At 52.4% G+C, this 18909-nt stretch overlaps 2 protein-coding genes across 2 annotated transcripts in view; one reads left to right on the top strand and one right to left on the bottom strand.

Moving 5' to 3' along the window:
* Nucleotides 1-2820, bottom strand: part of Tdrd9 (tudor domain containing 9) — an 89245-nt gene extending 86425 nt beyond the window's left edge. Inside the window, exon 1 of the mRNA XM_042696899.1 lies at nucleotides 2582-2820. Coding sequence (XP_042552833.1) covers nucleotides 2582-2820 — 239 coding nt within the window. The remainder of the gene's footprint in view (nucleotides 1-2581) is intronic.
* A 3448-nt stretch (nucleotides 2821-6268) lies between these two features.
* Nucleotides 6269-11647, top strand: Atp5mj (ATP synthase membrane subunit j). The gene is made up of 4 exons (XM_042696870.1): nucleotides 6269-6379; nucleotides 9632-9755; nucleotides 10379-10402; nucleotides 11471-11647. The coding sequence occupies exons 2-4, from the start codon at nucleotides 9632-9634 to the stop codon at nucleotides 11503-11505; spliced, it is 183 nt and encodes a 60-aa protein (XP_042552804.1). The 5' UTR covers nucleotides 6269-6379; the 3' UTR covers nucleotides 11506-11647.
* Nucleotides 11648-18909: the final 7262 nt, after the last annotated feature.

Raw genomic sequence — 18909 nt, 5'->3', positions numbered from 1 at the left:
GGACTAGACTCAGAGGGAAGGAATATAATGTAGATAACATGCAGTTTATAAACAAAGGAGTGCTTTACCCTGACAAGAACACTCATTTTTAATCACAGTATTTTTAACTCAACAATAATGGGAAGTATTTTAAAATAGCTTTATATTTTATCAATAAAAATAAATGGACTGATCTGGAAACTTGAAGAGAAGGGAGGGTTTTGAAAGATGGAAGGGATGACACTGATGAACATATACTGTACTTACTAACAGACATGTTGAATTAAACCCCTTTGTATAACTACTTAAATGTTAAAAAAAAAAAAAATGGACTGGTTTAACATTCCCGGCTGGGAATGTGGCTTAGTGGCAGCAGAGTGCTTGCCTAGCATGCATGAAGCCCTGGGTTCAAGTCTTCAGTACCACACAAGCAGAAAAGGTTGGAAGTAGAGCTGTGGCTCAAGTGGTAGAGTGCTAGCTAACCTTGAGCAAAAGCAGCTCAGGGACACTGCCCAGGCCCTGAGTTCAACGCCACAGGACTGGGGGGGAAAAAAATCTATGCTAACATACAATTTAAATCTGTATTATGCTCATACAAAATAGCAAAATATTTAGTATATAAAATTTAATGTATTTTATAGCTTCCTTAAATAAAAAAATGCAATAATCAGATTCATCCTTCCAGTAAAGACTATAAATCTTTAGGCCCTGTGGTGTCCATACTTGTATTAGTTTTCTTTCATCTAAAAAGAAAAAAAAAAAAAATCAAACCTAAAACTAGATACATTGTACATTAAATACATACACATGTGTGCACACACACACTTCTCTTTTTGCTTGCCTGGCTATCTAGTGTTATATCATTTTCAACTGGCCTCTCAATTTGGTCTTTTTTTTTTTTTTTTTTTTTGTCGGCCGTGGGGCTTGAACTCCGGGCCTGGGCGCTGTCCCTCAGCTCTTCAGCTCAAGGCGAGCGCTCTACCATTTGAGCTACAGCGCCACTTCCGGTTTTCTGGTGGTTTATTGGAGATAGAAGTCTCACGGTCTTTCTTGCCCCGGCTGGCTTTGAACCGCGATCCTCAGATCTCAGCCTCCTGAGTAGCTAGGATTACAGGCGTGAGCCACCAGCGCCAGGCCTCAATTTGGTCTTAAATGCCATCCATGCAATAAATACATCTAGTCAGGTTTAATAAAAAAAGGAAAATGGAACACAGTTCGAACTACATTTGAAATAAAGACACTTCACACAACTGTTCCTTTTTTTTTTTTTTTTTTTTGGGTCTGGTCGTGGGGCCTGAACTCTGGGCCTGGGCGCTGTCCCTCAGCTCTTCAGCTCAAGGCTAGCACTCTACCACTTGAGCCACAGAGCCACTTCCGGCTTTTTTTCTTTTTGCTTATGTGGTGCTGGGGAATCGAACCCAGGGCCTCAAGCATGCAATGTAAGCGCTCTACCACTGAGCCACCTTCCCAGCCCCAACTGTTCCTTTCTTGCTCCATGACATAACACAGAGTTTCTTCATCAGACTGTAAGGTTTCTTAAGAATGTAAACTATTTGTGAGAGATAAATGTTCCCAAAAGTACACAACTGCTACCTGTGCACAAATATAAAAAGTAGCAAACATAGCCAGGCACACTGGTACATAACTCCCAACTACTTGAGAAGATGAGGCAGGAAGAGCATTTCTGAGTCCACAACTTCAAGACCAGCCTAACAACACAGTGAATCCCCACCTCAGAAGTAAACATAAAAAATATTTTTTCTAAGAAAGTAACAAGGAGTTTTAAGAAAATGTCAATAATAAATAATCAATAAATTATTCTTGATTGCAAGAACAAAATTTTGTTTTAAACAGACTGTGGAGTTTGTCTCTGAAGTCGGTACTAGAACTGGTAACTTCCTGGTCTCTCAGGAAGGAAATGCCAGGGGCATTCTTCTGCACAGCAACTCAGACAATTCAGAGGGCCATCCTATATACTGACAGGAAGAAAACACTGTATCCAACAACTCTGCCCCAAAGCTCAGAGGGAAGCAGTAGGCAGCGGTGTCATTCTACCAGCCAGGAGGAGAGTGAATCCTCTGCTAGTCCAAATCACCCACGGTGCAAACGATTCATTTCACAACCACACTTTAAAAGGGAATCAAAGAACAGACTGTTTTTGGAGTTTCTCCCTCACTTCGTTGTTGGCGCCTAAAGCCCACACCAGGTGTAGTGACGCATGCTGTAACCCCAGCTACTTGGCAGGTGAAGGCAGGAGGATAGAGTCTGAGGCCAGCCCTGACAAAGATGGTGAGACTCCTCCGTCTCAAAAAAAACCAATTAAAATAGAGCTGGGAGCCGGTGGCTCACGCGTGTCATCCTAGCTACTCAGGAGGCTGAGCTCGAGGATGGCGGTTCAAAGCCAGCCCGGGTAGGGAAAATAATCCGTGAGATTCTTTGGATCCAATTAACCAGAAAAAAAGCTGGAAGCACCAGCCCTGTGTGAAAAAGCTACACACACGCGAGCGCGCACACACACACACGTGAACACACGCGAGGGCCGGGCCGGACTGAGGGGGAGGGACGCCCCACCTCCCCCACCCCCACCCCGCCCCCCCTCTACCTCCTGGAGGCCGAGGCCAGGCTGGTGGGCGCCGGAGCCCGGGTGGGGACCGGGGGCGAGGCCTCCGGGGCCGGAACTGGAGCTGGGGCCTGGGCCGCGAGGCCGAGGCCGGCGGCCGCGTCCCGGCCCGGCGCCTCAGCCGGGAAGGCGGGCGGCGAGCCCAGCAGCTCCACATTGGTCACCGTCTTCCCGATGGTGAACCAGTCGTTAATCTGGTCGATGGTGAGCTTCCGCAACATCCTGGGAGTGGCGGGTCTGCGCGGCGTCAACTGCCTGGGCCGAGTGGCGGGAACACCCCACGCGGAAAACGTCGGGTACCGCACTGGAAGACCCGCCCCACCGGCCCAGGCCCTCCAATCAGGGCGTGCGCTCGACGGGGAGGGCGGAGCCAGGCCTCTGAGCCCTGCACGTGCGCCTCACGCACGCACGAGCACGACGAGGCCGGCCTAGCGCGAGGCCTGCTGGGACAGCAGGTCAGGTGACCGGAGCCCGGCCGAGGGCCTCGAGGCCGAGACGGGTCCTGTGCGCGGTGCGTCCGGAGGTTCAGGTCCGCCAGGCCAGCGGGGCACCCCTCCTCTGGGGTCCCGGACAGAGCCTGGCGAGCCGGCGCGGCCCGAGGGCCCGGCCGCACCCTCAGGACGGTCTGCCGCGCAGGGAAGGCGGTGGAAGGCCTCAAACCACTCAGGAGAGGGACTGCGTGAGCTTCCGGCCGACCGGGAGAGCGACGGGCCCGTGCCCTGGGCCTCCACAAAGCCTCGGCGCAGCCACTGAGCAAATCGGCCAGACAGTCCTTCCAGAACATTCCTCAGAGTGTTGGGATTTGAAAGGAAGCATACTAAAAGCCTATTGATCTCATGTAGTCTGAAGTTCCCAGGCTTAGCCTTGCAACAGCATCGCATGAAGGTCTTAACTTTCTCCCAAGTGCTCATTCCTGCCCTCAGCAGTTTTCGAAGTCATCCTGTTTAAAATATATCTCAAGTGGCTCAAGTGGTTAAATATATTTCACCCTCAGAGCCTCTTTAATTAACACTCAGGGTGGGGGAGGGTGTGCCTAGATTTGGACTTGATCTCAGGGCCACTCACGCGTGGTACTCATCAGTTGAGCCAAGCATCCGCTTGTGTTTTTGCTGGTTATTTACAGATAAGAGTCTCTCGTTTTGCCGGGCGCTGGTGGCTCACGCCTGTAATCCTAGCTACTCAGGAGGCTGAGATCTGAGGATCGCGGTTCAAAGCCAGCCCGGGCAGGAGAGACCGTGAGACTCCTATCTCCAATAAACCACCAGAAAACCGGAAGTGGCGCTGTAGCTCAAGTGGTAGAGCGCTCGCCTTGAGCTGAAGAGCTGAGGGACAGCGCCCAGACCCAGAGTTCAAGCCCCACGACTGACAAAAAAAAAAAAAGAGTCTCTCGTTTTATAAGCCAAAGATTGTAGGCCTGACCCACCAGCACCAGGCTCTCTTCACACTCTTAACAGTGAAGACCCTAAAGAGCATTTATTTATGTCATCTACTATATGAGGGATTTCAACTGGTATTTATTACTAAAACAATAATAAACACATTTGATGTTAGGGAATATTTTTATGAGAGACAGTATATTCCCCCCCCAAAAAAAAGTCATGTATGTGAAGAGTGACATGACTATTTTCATATTCACTGTTTCCTTGTTGTCTGGCTGAATGGAAGGAAGCTGCTCAAATCGGTTTTGATATTTCTTCTGTTCTTTCTAGAACCAGTGAGCCTCTAAGGAGGTCTCCAAAAGGGAGGAGGTTTCTTCCTTGGGTACTGAGTTCATGATGTTGTCACAAAATTATTGTAGGACATATGGAGGCAGAGCCAAGAAATTTTATTTGCAAGGCAAAACAAAGGAAAGGACAGTACAAGACTTACATGCTGGGCTGGGAAGGTGGCTCAGTGGTAGAGAGCTTGCCTTGCATGCCTGAGGCCCTGGGTTCGATTCCTCAGCACCACATAAGCAAAAAGCTGGAAGTGGCGCTGTGGCTCAAGTGGTAGAGCGCTAGCCTTGAGCTGAAGAGCTGAGGGACAGCGCCCAGGCCCAGAGTTCAGGCCCCACGACCGGACTCAAAAAAAAAAAAAAAAAAGACTTACATGCTCCAAAATGAAGACTCAAGTTTTTAGGCCCCAGACCCAAATTCCTTGAATTTCACATCAGGTTCAGCCACTTGCTCCAACTCACTCACTAAAGAGATGAGTGATGGAGAAGGGCAAAGAAAGACTTGTTGCCTAGTTTGGGTAACCAATAGAAGAGAAAAAGTAAATGTTCAGCCCAAATTCAGTCATCTTGAGCCTTAGGTTTAAATAGACAAAGAATTCAGGGGTGCTGGAAGAGAGAGGGATACGTAATATTAGACAACCCGGGTCTCAGGTGTATTCCAGGTAGATCGCATCTCAGTCCAGGTTTGGGGAGGGGTTTCAGGTGCATTATCACTGTCATCAGGGGTCCGGTGATATAGTTTTTGTTGACTGGGGGGCCAGGTGTCCTGCTGGTCTCTGCTGTTTCTTTCCTTGTTGGCAGTCTTTTCCATCCTTCCTTGGAAAAATCGTTAAGTCCTGTCCTCTCTGGATTCCAAGGTGGCTGCAGTAGAGAATGGCTTAGACCAAAGTATAGCTGCAAGGTCGCGGCAGGGGAGCCCAGCTTTTCTCCTGCTTTGAGATAATTTGTGGACCCAAGTAATGAGTCAGCGCTTCTCAAAAAAAAAAAAAAGCAGCTGAAGTATCAGAGGAATTTTTTTTTTTTTTTTGTCCATCATGGGGCTTGAACTCAGAGCCTGGGCACATTGTCTCTGAGCTCTTTTTGCTCAAGGCTAGCACCCTAGCACTTTGAGCCACAGCACCACTTTGGGTTTCCTACTGGTTAATTGGAGATAAAAGTCTCATGGGCTTTCCTGCTTTGGCTGGCTTTTAACTGTAATCCTCAAATCTCAGCCTCCTGAATAGCTAGAATTACAGGTGTGAGCCACCAGTGCCCAGCATTAGAGGAATTTATAGTGAAAAAGTGGGTTGAGGGTTTGGCTTAAAGTCACGCTTGTTTTGGATTTGTGGTATATTGGATCGCTCTTGCTGTTATACTATTTTGAAATTGCTCAATTGGGCCCAGAGATATCAAGTCTTGTCAGTTCAATCAATTTGGGTCATTGTGACCCAAAACAAAATTTCTTTAAATAAAGAAAGGGTTTTATCATAGGTTCCTTTTAAGTTAGGTGTCCTTCCTAAAGGTAGATATTCTTCAAAATATTTTGCAAACATAACTGTTACCAAAAGAGCCATTTTACCCAGTGTTTTGCTCCCAGGATAGGTGGGAAAGTGTCTTTTCTCCCAACTCGGTTCTCAGAGTAACCACTTGGTCAAGCAGGTAAGATCCAAGGGGACAGGCTCTCCGCTCCCCCGCCGCGCCCGCCCCTCTCCGTTCACTCTGTTCATGCTGCTGGGCAGCTTTTTCTTGACTTTTAATTCAACAATTCTCCCACTATCTGAGCAACTAAAAGCTGATTCGGCTCTTTATTACCTGAGTGGGCTTTTCCAAGTCCCGCCAATGTTCTCTTGGCTTTCTGTTCGTTTTCCTTAAACATGAACAGCACGGGTAAAGGTCGCGCGGCCCGCGCGCGGGGCGAGGGCCGCCGGGGGCGCTGTGGGCGCAGGTGCGGCCGCGCCGCTCGCGCGGGCGCCTCGCTGCTCCTTCCGCCTTCCCGGCGGGCCCTGCGCGGCGCCTGCGCGGCTCGTGACCTTTCCTGGCGGACGGCTGTGGGGTCTGGCGGGGTCTGAGCCCTCGGTCCCGTCGAGGTGAGAGCGGGGCCTGGCCCTCGGCGGCCGGGGCTGGCCGCGAGCGGGACGGGAGCGGCGGGGCCCGGCAGCGGGCGTCGGGAGGGCGGGCGAGGGCCCCGCGCGCACGCTGACCTTGGTTCGGCCCGCTCGCCCGCCCCGGCCTCCGGAATGGCCGGGGAGCACGGCGGCCGGGCCCGAGCCCACCCGCGGTGGAGGGGGCTGCCCGCGGGGCCCTCCCGCCCGCCCGGGAGCTGGCTAGTCACCTTCCCTGCGGTTCCACTGTGCCAACCCGCACTGCACATGCAAGTCTGGGTCGACGGCTGGGTACAGGCAGCGTCCGGAGGAACGTGAAGGGCAGGAGCTGTTTCCTTGGTCCCTTTCTTGTCCGAGAGCGGCACTCAAACCCGGCATCTGACGCCTTCCCCTGAGCCGCACCTCCAGCCGCTGGGATGGGACGTTAAAATGGGCGCTGTCAGACTGGTTCAGCTAGGAAGAGTGGCTGGGATGAAGGGACTCGGACGGAAAAAGGAAAGGTCCTCTCATGAGGAACGTATCACTGTTCCAGCAAATACAGCAGAAGTAAAGCTGCCTGTTTGAGTATGTTCTGTGTCTTGGGTGGTGGCACGCACCCACCCCCACGCCACCAGGGACCCGTGGTAATTTGAGGTGAGGAGACAATGCTAAGGTGTCTAGACCCTGGGCTGGAGTCCTTTTCACTCTCCAGTTTATTGTCCTTGATCTCACTGTGCCTGATGCCCTTACCTCACCTGAATGGAGACTTTGTCGTTGTTTTAATGTTTGAAGTTTAAAAGGTTTGAACACAAGGTTTTGAATTTACCAGGCAGATGCTATCCACTTGAGCCACACTCCGAGACCTTTCTGCTTTCATTATTTTTCAAATAGAGGCTTGGGCCTCAATCCTGTTTATGCTTCCGGTATAAATAGGATGACAGGCACATGCCTGCGTCCAATTGTTTTTGTGTTTTGGTTTTGGTCAGTCAGGCTTGAACTAGACCTATGTGCTGTCCCTGAGTCCTTTTGTTCAAGGCTAGTGCTCTGCCACTTTGACACAGTTTTCAGGTGGTTACTTGGAGATAAGAGTCTCAGACTTTCCTATCCAGGCTGGCTTTGAACCATGATCCTCAGATCTCAGCCTCCCTGAATGGCTAGGATTACAGGCATGAGCCACACAGCACCCAACTATATCCAGCTTTTTTGTTGGTTGAGATTTGACATCCCAAACTTCTTTCTCTTCTCGCCTTGATCCTCAGTCTCATCAATCTTAACCTACTGAGGATCTAGGACTCTAGTCATGAACTACTGCTCCAAGCAGTGAAGTATTTTGGTTTTTGTTTTATCCTAGCTAGAAATGCCAGTGGCTTGGGATTATTGTTAGCTAAGCATTTTTAGTGATTGTTTCTGTTACTGCTATGATCCTTTACTGAATTCTTAGATGGGTCCTTTTTATTCCTTCTGGACCCCACTGATTGCTCTGTGAGGTAGGTGGAGGGCCCCTATGAAGCAGCAGCATCAGAGCAGAGCAAGCATAGCTGGTATTGAGACCTAGGTTCCCCAGCACCATTCCAGTCCTTTCTGGTCCCAGAGGGGAGGGGTTCACTCCTTGTCCCAGAACCCCCCTTGAGTCCTGTTTGGATTTTCTCAAGAGAAGGCTGTTGATAGGTTCCTTGGAACCTTTAATACTCTGTCACAAAGGCAGGATACAATGAGAAGAAATTTGAGTGCAGAGATGACCCACAAGTAGTTCCAAGAGAAGATTACAGACCCATCCCACAAGGTGGCACTCAAGGAGCCATGCATCAACTTGGTGCCCAAAAGGAAGATCAGAGCAGGGAGCCTGTAATCCTAGCTACTCAGGATGCTGAGATCTGAGGATTGAGATTCAAAGCCAGCCCAGGCAGGAAAGTCCGTGAGACCCTTACCTCCAATAAACCACTAGAAAACCAGAAGTGGCTCTGTGGCTCACGCAGTAGAGCACTGGCCTTGAGCTGAAAAGTGCAGGGACAGTGCCCACGCACAGAGTTCAAGCCCCACGACTGACAAAAAAAAAAAGGAAGATCAGAAAACCAGCAACTGTCTAGTGGTCAGGTGGCACATTTCAGTTCTCCAAGTTCATTCTGGCCTCTAAGCATATCCATACCTTGGCTGAGGACATGTCTCTAGATAGCCCAGTTCTGTTTCTTTGCTCCTAAGAGTTATACCTAGTTTACATTTGCTGTGTGAATAAAAGACCATACAGGTTTGGTCATTTTATATTTTTTATATTTTTTTGTTGGTCATGGGGCTTGAACTCTGGGCCTGGGTGCTATCCCTGCTCTCTTCAGCTCAAAGCGAGCACTCTACCACGCCACAGCACCACTTCCAGTTTTCTGGTGGTTTATTGGAAATAAGAGTTTCATAGCTTTTCCTGCCTGGGCTGGCTTTGAGCTGCGATCCTCACATCTCAGCCTCCTGAGTAGCTAGGATGACAGGTGTGAGCCACCAGCGCCCGGCACAGTCATTTTCTTATGTGTGGTGCTAAGAATCAAACCGAGGGTGGTGCCCGTGCTAAGCAAGCCACTGTACCTCTGAACTACATCCCAGCCCCAGATTAAGATATTTAAGCAACCATTGGCCTATCACTGGGTTGGGCCTACAAAGCTGACACGCTGGGACCATGGAAAATCACAATAGGGGAGAGAAGTAGAATTCTGCATATGGTGGTGACACGCGAGGACTCCGCCAGAGTGTAGTGTGTGTGGTAGTGATGTGAGAGGATGGGTTCTGGACCAGGCAAGACACTAGCCATGGTGCAGCTTCCAGGAGATAGGAAGTGCTCAGAGCTGCTGACAGCTGCTGGAATGCCTTACCTGCTGTCTTTCATCTTAAAGTGAAAACAAGGTATCTAGCAAGGAGTCTGCTAGAGTTCCTTGTAGATACATTGAAAGCATTCCTTAGAGCCCAGCACATAAAGGACCCCTAAGTTCAGATATCAGTGGCTTTTCCAGTTAAATCCAGTTGGTTATTTATTAAATAAATTATGTCGTGTTTGGACGTTTGTCCTATGCTATCTGTTGTGTAGGGAGCCATGAGCTTGGGAGTGAGCTACTACTGGACAGTGTGCCCAGACCTGGGTGTTTGTTTCATGAGGAAATCATACCTGACCCTGTGGTTTCACTTACCCGCAGAGTTCCCACTTAAGTGGGGTGGTGTGTGACTTGGGGCACAGTGCTGGTGGAAGATAGGCTGATGTTTGTCACTGTTCATTTTCAGATGCTTCAAAGCTTTTTGAAAAATGTCTGGATCCCCCTGAAACCCTACTACACCCAGGTTTACCAGGAGATCTGGGTAGGGATGGGGTTGATGGGCTTCATCGTGTATAAGATCAGGAGTGCTGGTAAGTTTTTATTATTATTATTATTTAAGCTTAGGAAGAAAACTTTCCTGAATCAGATCAGTGGCTCTTCATAGGGCACAAACAACGATCTGTTGTGATCCTTTGTGAGAATCTGGGCAGTGGAGGCTGACTGGGAAAAGCCTGGGGACAGTAGGGAAACTGATCAAGAACCTTGATAACCTGGGTATGACAGTAGTACTAATACACGGGAAGCGCCCTTCATCTTAAGTGACACAGGCTGAGATGCCTTGAGGCACAGTGTTATGTGCAGTGCTTTCTCAAGCTTTTTCAACTGCCATGTCTTCCTAATGAAACTTGAAAACTTGAAATGGGGGAATAAGAATGTGGTTCTCCATGGAACAGAGACAAAGCCCAGTTGTGTAGTAAGCCCTTGATTAGGAAGAGGGAGGAAGAAGGGGTGTGGAGGGGAGGAGGGAAGAAGCGAGCCATCAGAATGCGAAGGGCAAGGGGCCCTGCGTCAGAAGCCGCCCACGTGTGACTCCTGTTGGCCCAGGGCTCCCTCCGCTGCTTCGCCTGAGCGGTGACGTCTCAGCCAAATGTTGACTTTGACAGTTACCAAAAGATACAGCATTGATGCAACCAACTTTTCACTTTTATTTTAGATAAAAGAAGTAAGGCTTTAAAAGGTAAGTTTTTTTTTCTTTTTTGAATGGTTGGGAAATGAAAAACACCATCTTATCTTTTCAAACCAAATTGTATCAGTTCTGAATTAAAATGAATCTAAATGCAGTAAGTATGTGAAGTAGTAGAGTAGAATACTTGCAAATATGAAGATTGCTGTGAGAATTCTGAATTTATGAATGAATTAAAAACCAACATGTGCCAGGCACAATTGGTTCACACTTGAATTCCTGGCTGAGATCTGAGGATCACAGTTCAAAACCAGTGGTCAGGAAAATCTGTGAAGGGTTAGGAAGGTGGCTCAGTGGTAGAGCGCTTGCCTTGCATGCATGAGGCCGTGGGTTTGATTCCTCAGCACCACATAAACAGAAAAGGCCAGAAAGTGGTGCTGTGGCTCAAGTGGTAGAGCGCTAGCCTTGAGCTGAAGAGCTGAGGAACAGTGCCTAGGCCCAGAGTTCAAGCCTCACGACCGACAACAAAGAGAAAGAAGGAAAGTCTGTGAGACTTAAGTGAGGTTCACCACCACAAAGCCAGAAGTAGAGGTGTGGCTAAAGTGGTAGAGCTCCAGATTGAGAAAAAGAGCTAAGAGAGCACCCAGGCCCTGAGTCAAGGCCCCAGGACCAGCACCACAAGACCCTTCACCCCAGTGAGTCAAGTAAAATTTCCCAGGATAATAGAAAAAGGAGAAATTGGAGACAGCCGATGCCAGTGATAGAAGAGCAGCAGTTAGCTAGGTGAGCCTGCTACCCTGGGAAGTTCCTAGCGGCATTCAGAATGTGTTTACAAGGACGCTTCTTACCAGATCCATGCCCTAGTTCTGGTGGGGTGTTTCTTCTCTGTTTCTCCTGTGTGTGGCGGGAGGTGGGGGACCATTCCATGCCTCTGAAGATGAGCTGCTGCAGCAGAGTCCTGTGCACAAGCCACGCTGAGAGTTCCCCTGAGAAATACTCCTCCGTGCTGTCTTGTAGCCTTGAAAATTGTTTAAACTTTCTACTTGTTGATACTTAGAAAGCAAATCATGTTTTGCTGCTTTCCTTTCTAAATCGAATCTACATTGTGCTTCTCCTTGAAAGGTTCCGCCCCTGCGCCTTCTCACGGCCATCATTAGCTCCTCTGCACGATGGGAAACGCCGGTCTGCCTGCACATTTGAGCAAGCTTGGTTAGCTGGGAACACGGAACACCGCTGTACATATCCTTGTAGGGGCACCACTTCTTCTGTGGCATGAATAAAATGTGTCTGTGAGATGCACCACATCGTGCGGGTTCCAGTGTGTCCTCCCCTGGGGTCCTGCTTGGGCAGCAGGCACTGAGCCTCACACCGGGCGGCCATCCTAGGAAACCTAGGGATGGTGAGCAGATGGCCTCCAGAGTCTCGGGTGTGGTCCTGGTCACAATCTAGGCACTCAGTCAACTGTAATGTTCAATAAACGTCTGTAAACCACTGATCTGCAGCCCACCTCCTGACCTCTGAGCCTGTTCACACTTCTGCAAAAATGAAACGTTAATTATGTAAGTTCCAACACAAGAAGGGAGAGGAAGCCGGGTGCCGGTGCCTGTAACTGTAATCCTAGCTACTCAGGAGGCTGAGATCTGAGGATCACGGTTCAAAGCCAGCCCAGGCAGGAAAGCCCTTGAGACTCTTTCCTCCAATAAACCACTGTGGCTCAAGTGGTAAAGAGCTTGCCTTGAGCTGAAGAGCTCAGAGACAGCGTCCAGGCCCAGAGTTCAAGCTCCATGACCGACCAAAAAAAAAAAGCCAATTGAGCTGGATACTCAAAACTATTATCCTAGCTACTCAAGATCTGAGAATCTGAGGACTGGTTCAAAGCCAGCCTAAGGTAGACAAATCCAAGAGACTCTTCTCCAATAAACCTGCAAAAAGCCAGAAGTTGAGGTGTGGCTTAGGTGGTAAAGTACCAATCACAAGCTGAAAAGGCCAAACAAAAGCTTGAGGCTCTGAACTCAAACCCCATACCAGTGTATATACACACAAGCACATGCAAGCCAGTTGAAAACCAGGCGTGATGCATACCTATCCCCACACGCAGGAGAGGGAGGCAAGAACCACAAGTGCAAGGCAACAGAAGAAGATGTCTCAAACAAACAGCCAAGCCAGGTGCCAGCGCCCATGCCCAGAAACGTAACCACTTAGACTGGAAGTGCTGTGGCTCAAAGTGGCAGGGCGCAATCCTTAAGCACAAAGGTCAGGGACAGAACCTAGGCCCCGAATTCAAGCCCCACAACCAAAAAACTAATCATTGATACTACCTTTACTTGGTCTGATAGCAAATTCATAATCTATAGTATTCATCTCCAATTAAAGCATTTCCAAAGACCCCTTGAGTCAAGGTGCAAAAAGATGGTACAGCTGGTATCACTCATGAGGTAGGCGTGAGTCCGCTGGGAACTGGGCATTTGGTAGGCTGTGGGAGTCCAGCTGTAGACTCCCTGTACCTGTCTGCAACATGTAGTAGAAGTCTGGGCCGGGGCTGGGAAGGTGGCTCAGCGGTAGAGTGCTTGCCTGGCATGCATGAGGCCCTGGGTTCGATTCCACATAAACTAAAAAAAAAAAAAAGGCTGGAAGTGGCATTGTGGCTCAAGTGGCAGCGTGCTAGCCTTGAGCTAAAGAGCTCAGGGACAGTACGCAGGACTAGAGTTCAAACCCCATAACTGACAATAAAATAAAGGTCCTGGGCTGTGGTAAATGCCTGTCAGGTGCCTGCCACAATCAGACCTGCTGTAGCCTCATTCCACTTTGGGTTTTTTGGGGTTGGTTTTTTTTTGCCGGTCGTGGACCTGAACTCGGCCTGGGCGCAGTGCCTCAGCTCTTTAGCTCAAGGCGAGTTCTCTATCGCTTGAGTCACAGCGCCCCTTCCAGCTTTTTCTGTTTATGTGGTGCTGAGGAATCGAACCCAGGGCCTCATGCATGCAAGGCAAGCACTCTACCACTGAGCCACCTTCCCAGCCCCTCAATCCACTCTGTAAGATGGGAACAAACCTACCTCATGTCTCTTAGTATTGGGTTTGCTGGGCTGTGCGAAGCCTATGTGAAAGCATTACTTGACACCAGGCTCTGAGGCTGTTTTTAGGTATGCCAGTATCAGAGGCTTGAAGTCAGAAACTTCAGCTTATTCATGGTGATACCTTACCACTTGAGCCATGCCTCTAGCCCTGCTTTTTGCTGATTAGTTGGAGATGGAGTCTGCCAAGGCTTGCCTGGAACCATGGCTTGTAGGCCTCAGCTTCCTGTAACTAGGAATTGCAGGCATGAGCCACCTGACGGAGGTGAGGCTTAGTGCTGACCCTGGAGTCTTGCACCATCAGACGCACACCTCTCTGCTCAGCCTCCAGAGGAGGTCCTCCTGTAGCATGGTAAGAAAAGACCCTTCAAAGTTACTGATACACTGACTCAGGTACCTGGGACATGCTGATGCCCAGGTGCAGGCTGTGGAGATTGCGGATCTTTGGAAGAACAGGACTGCGGCCCTGCCTTGACACCCACTAGAGTCTGGTAGCTGCTGCTCACTGTAGAAGGGACCAACACCAGCCTCGTGCCATGGAGCTTCCTGTGTGTTCCCTGGAATCCAACAGGGTGTTATTTCAGAAGAGGAAACAGGCTGAAAGGTTGTGGCAGGCTGAAGGTGTCCCCACTGGTGAGCACTGGGAGGGGACTGGGCTGTGATAGTCTGAGCTTGTTGGGAGGAGAAAGCGAGGATGTCCACCGTGTCCCATGGAAGCTCTTCGCACATAGGCTGGATGGCTGTTTTCCCTCCACACCTAAAGTAAATCTGCTCTTGTTGGAGCCCATATCTTGTGCTGGGCTGGGTAAGAGACCATTTGAACTGCAGTTGATAGTCCAGAACGGCTTCCTAAGCTGACGTGTACTGAGAGTGGCCTGTAGGTGGAGCCAGAGTGCCTGGCCGTGGTCATAAGGCCTCCCCTGGGGCAAGGAGTAAGGTTGACCCCCTGCAACTGTGCAGGAAGGGGCGGGGGAGCACAGGGGGAACTGGCCAGTGCTGGGGGACAGTAGAGGGAAGGTGTGCACACACCACTGCTGACGCAGGCAGCACCTCAGCTGCAAGGCACCAGCGGCTCACACCTGTGATCCTAGCTCCTCAGGAGGCTGAGATCTGAGGACCATGGCTCAAAGCCAGCCCCAACAGGCAAGTCCATGAAACTTTTATCTCTAACTGCCAGAAAAACTAGAAACTGGATCAAGTGGTACAGGGCTAGCACAAAAGCTCAGAGGCAGGCTGGGCGCTGGTGGCTCACACCTGTAATCCTAGCTACTCAGGAGGCTGAGATCTGAGGATCACAGTTTGAAGCCAGCCCAGGCAGGAAAGTCCATGACACACATCTCCAATTAACCACAGAAAGAAAGAAAGAAGAAGTGGTACTGTGGCTCAAAATGGTAAAGTGCTAGCCTTGAGCAGAAAAGCATAGGGACTGTACCAACACCCTGACAAAGCCCAGACCCTGAGCTCAAGCCCCAGGACCAGCACCAAAGTGGGGAGCTGGGAGGGTCATCTCAGCCCTCCACAGGGGAGGAAGCAGGAAGCCTCAGGAAATTCCCACACATCTTCCTTGCTTGAAAAAAGAATTCCAAGGATGGTTCCCTGCTTGAATTGTCCTAGGAGAGCCAAGATGGACCCTGTCCTGACGGAGACCCCTGGAGTCGCACAGTCCCTGAGCTTTCTTCCAGCTTTGATGGCTTCTTCAGAGCAATCCCCTCCTCACCCCCCCCCTCCCCAGAACAGTGACCACTGGCTGCCCAGACCCAAGCTGGAATCAGCCAGCTCTCCTCCTGTGGCGTGGCCCCCGAGCCCCCAGGCCCGTCCCAGATTGGTTCTTCCTTCTTCCTGCTCCCGGCTGCCTGTCCCAACAAGCAGCCTGCTCCTGATTCTTCATCTGGGAGTCACTTCCCACAGCCTACCAGGGAACTCGGGGCACCTGAACTGGGAAGCCGGGAGCCTGGCCCTGACACCACCCTGCTGGGCCTCACTGCACTCTCCTCTGCCTTCTCTACGACCTGCCTTCAGGTAACCTGAGCGCCCCAAATGGAGGCTTGGGAACATCACGATGGGCCGAGCAGTGTCCTCAAGTATCCAGGAGACTGGCAGGAGGCCCGCCGGCCGCTCACCCCACAAAGAGCAGGCTGTGGGGACAGCTCCGAGCCGCACAGGGGCTGCCCAGCTCCGAGGCTCAGGTTCTCCACAGGCTCAATGAAACGCAAGCCCTCTCCTTTGAAAAGGGACAGAAAGGGAGCCTGTGTGTTTGTCCTCACTCCAGGGACAGTGGCCCTCATGGCCCATGGCCTCCCATGCACTGGAAGCTCAGGAAGCCGTTCCTGCACCTGCACTGCCCCAGCCACTCGCCCGCCCCCTCCCCCACCCCCCCCTCGAATGGAGGGACACGGCTCCCTCCTCCAGCGGAAGCTCCACAAGACTAGGCATGGGGCCAGCCAGGAGGTGTTCTGGGAGTTCACTTCTGAGAGGAACTGCGCACAGTGCATGCTTGCACATCAAACCCTCTCTGCTGGCCTTCCATCCCAGCTGCAGTTCTCAAAGGGGGATCCTGGGCTGCAGCCACAGCGAGGCCCACTTACATAGTCCCAGACAGGGCACGGGTCCCCGAGAGAACAGAGAACACACCAGGCCCCAAGCCTACCTCCAGGACCCCAATGCTAGGCTAGGCCTGGACAGAGTGGGTCTGGAGGACGGGGGCTGTCTGGACTAGCTCCCTGCCCCCACTTTTTGCTCTTGCCTGCCCATTGAGGATGGTGTCCCGGTGGTATCTGCCCTTGTGGATCCCGTGTGACATTTTCCCACATTGCCACCTGCATCTCTACCTTTTTTTTAAGTTTAAGGGGGTGGAACCTAGGGTCTGTCATGTGCTTGGTGAGGATACTTCGGCTACAGAGCTACAACCCAACCCTGCTCCGGTGGTAGTTTCTGAGGGTTGACAAGTCTTGATATGTCAGTCGTGACCCCAATTGACAAATCCAGCTTAGGTTAGGGATGGCCCTGGTGGGTGCTGCGCCTCAGGGCTAGGGCCCTAGCATTAGACAGGAGCCCATGTTGTCAGATCTCTCCCAAAGTGACAGGCAGGATTTAAGGGAGGGGGCTGAACAAACAGGCTCCTGGGCCTCTATTTCACTATCCTCTCCCTTGGTCACTGGGGAAGGCTGGTGGAGTGACCACTATGTTCTGGTTCTCAGGGTCCCAGTGACAGTGATGATCCCCCCCCCCCAGCTGCTTCTGGGCCACCAAAGGGTTGACTAATCAACACCCAAATTAGCAGTGGTGATACCTTCCTTCCAGGAAATGAGCTCAGGAAAGGCCATAGCTTAGATCCTGTTGCCAGTTAAAGAGTAACTTACACCCCACATTACATTCAGTCCCTCGGGTGAATATCCAGGGGAAGTGTTTATTTTGGTGCCTGAACAAAGCATCCTTTGTCTAAGGCTGGGGCCTGGCAGGCTCTTGTTTGATAGGAACCGACTGGCTCAGACACTGGGGAACGTGTGGCCTTGCTGTCAACCAGGTCAGGGTGGGCTCACCCCACAGGGCTTCCAGTGGCCCCAGCAGAGGGCAGGAGGAGCAGACTCTCCCTTCTGGCCCTCCAAGAGTGGGGCAGCGCCATGGGGGGGGGGGATGGATGGCAGCACAGGGGGAATCACCCCACTTTGTAGCAGCTGTTTCTCTGCTGGTTTTCCTGGATGAGGCCCTGGTGGCTCCTCACCCCTTTCACCTGCCCTGGGCTCTCTCTCTGCTCCACGGCCCTCACCAGTTGGACATCCAGCTCTGGCTGGCCCCTGGCTCCCTGCTGGACACTGGCTCTGGCTGGTCCCCTGGCGCTCTACTGCACACCAGCTCTGGCTGGTTCCTTGGCTCTCTGTAGACACCAGCTCTGGCTGGTCCCTGGCTCTGGCTGGTCCCCTGGCTCCCTGCTGGACACTGGCTCTGGTTGGTCCCCTAGCGCTTTACTGCACACTAGCTCTGGCTGGTTTCCTGGCTCCCTGCTGGACACCAGCTCTGGCTGGTCCCCGGCCCTGGCTGGTTCCCTGGCTCTCTGTGGACACCGGCTGTGCTGGTCCCCTGGCTCTCTGCCAAGCTACATGCCTGGGATGAGGGTCTGGCACATGTAAATTCTTTTTCTCTTAATTTTTAATTTTTTAATTTTTAAAATTTTTTTAAAGAAAATTCTGAGTTGTGTCAAAACAACGTAGGAAAGCGGGTGCCGGTGGCTCACGCCTGCCATCCCAGCTACTCAGGAGGCTGAGATCTGAGGATCACGGTTCAAAGCCAGCCGGGGCAGGGCAGTCTTTGAGACTCTTATCTCCAATTAACCACTAGAAAACCGGAAGTGGTGCTGTGGCTCAAGGTAGAGTGCTAGCTTGAAGCTGAAGACCTGAGGGACAGCGCCCAGGCCCGGAGTTCAAGCCCCACGACCGAGAAAGAATAATAATAATAATAATAACGTGGGAAGACGGGACGGAGCAGAGCAGGGCAGATGGGCGGGCTGCTCCCGGGCGGGGGAGGGGGGGTCGTCCTCAGTCCCCTCCTCTAAAAGCCCCACGTGTAAACTGCCAACAACGAGTCCTCCGCGTCCACGAGGAACGGGCTTCACGTGTTTCTCAGAAGCGCACACGGAGAACCCGGGAGGCCGGGGGCTGGGCGAGGTCTGCGGCCACATGGGTGGGGTAGAGGGGCGGGGCCCGGGGCGGGGGCGGGGCCGGGGCGGAGGGGCGGGGCGGAGGGGCGGGGCAGAGGGGCAGGGGCGGGGCCGGGGCGGAGGGGCAGGGGCGGGGCCCGGGCGGAGGGGCGGGGCGGAGGGACAGGGGCGGGGCCCGGGCGGAGGGGCGGGGCGGAGGGGCAGAGGCGGGGCCCGGGCGGAGGGGCGGGCCGGGCGCGAGGACCTGCCGCCACCCCTCCGCAACCCGAGGCAGCAGCGGCAGCACGGGCAGGGCGCACGGTCTCGGCTGTAGGTACCTGTCGTCCATGTTCTCTATTTTACCACGAGAAGCTTTTGAAAGCAGGGGAGCGAGGACTCGGGTCCAAGCCTACGGACCAAGGCTAGGGCGCGGAGGGCTCGGACACCGCCTCCCGAGCCCCGCCCCGGCGCCGCCCAGCGCGCGCGCGCAGCCTGAGTGGGGGCAGGGCCTGCGGGGCGGGGCTTTCAGCGCTTCGGGGGCGGGGCCTGCGGGGCGGGGTTCGCCGGGAGGGGCGGGGCCGTGGGGCGGGGTTCGCCGGGGGCGGGGCTCGCGGGCCTGCGGGGCGGGGCTCGGCGGGAGGGGCGGGGCCGAGCTGCTAATGGCTGTAGTACCTGTGGGCTCCGGAGCTCCCGTGCTCTCATTGATAAGCCCAAGGCCTCCAAGGAAACCAAAACGAGGCAGTCAGGTGGGGCCCAGCCCTGGGAAAACAGGCCTCGCTCCGCCGACGCACCTGGACTCGCCCTGAGTGTGTCCCCACCCCTACGGCGGGGACGCCCCTGGCCTTGGGCGGCCAGGCC

This window comes from Dipodomys spectabilis, unplaced genomic scaffold (assembly GCF_019054845.1).
Source record: "Dipodomys spectabilis isolate Male_0828 unplaced genomic scaffold, ASM1905484v1 ptg000212l, whole genome shotgun sequence".
NCBI lineage: Eukaryota > Metazoa > Chordata > Mammalia > Rodentia > Heteromyidae > Dipodomys > Dipodomys spectabilis.
The sequence above is the reverse complement of the archived record's forward strand: the minus strand, read 5'-3'. Positions and strand labels throughout refer to the sequence as shown.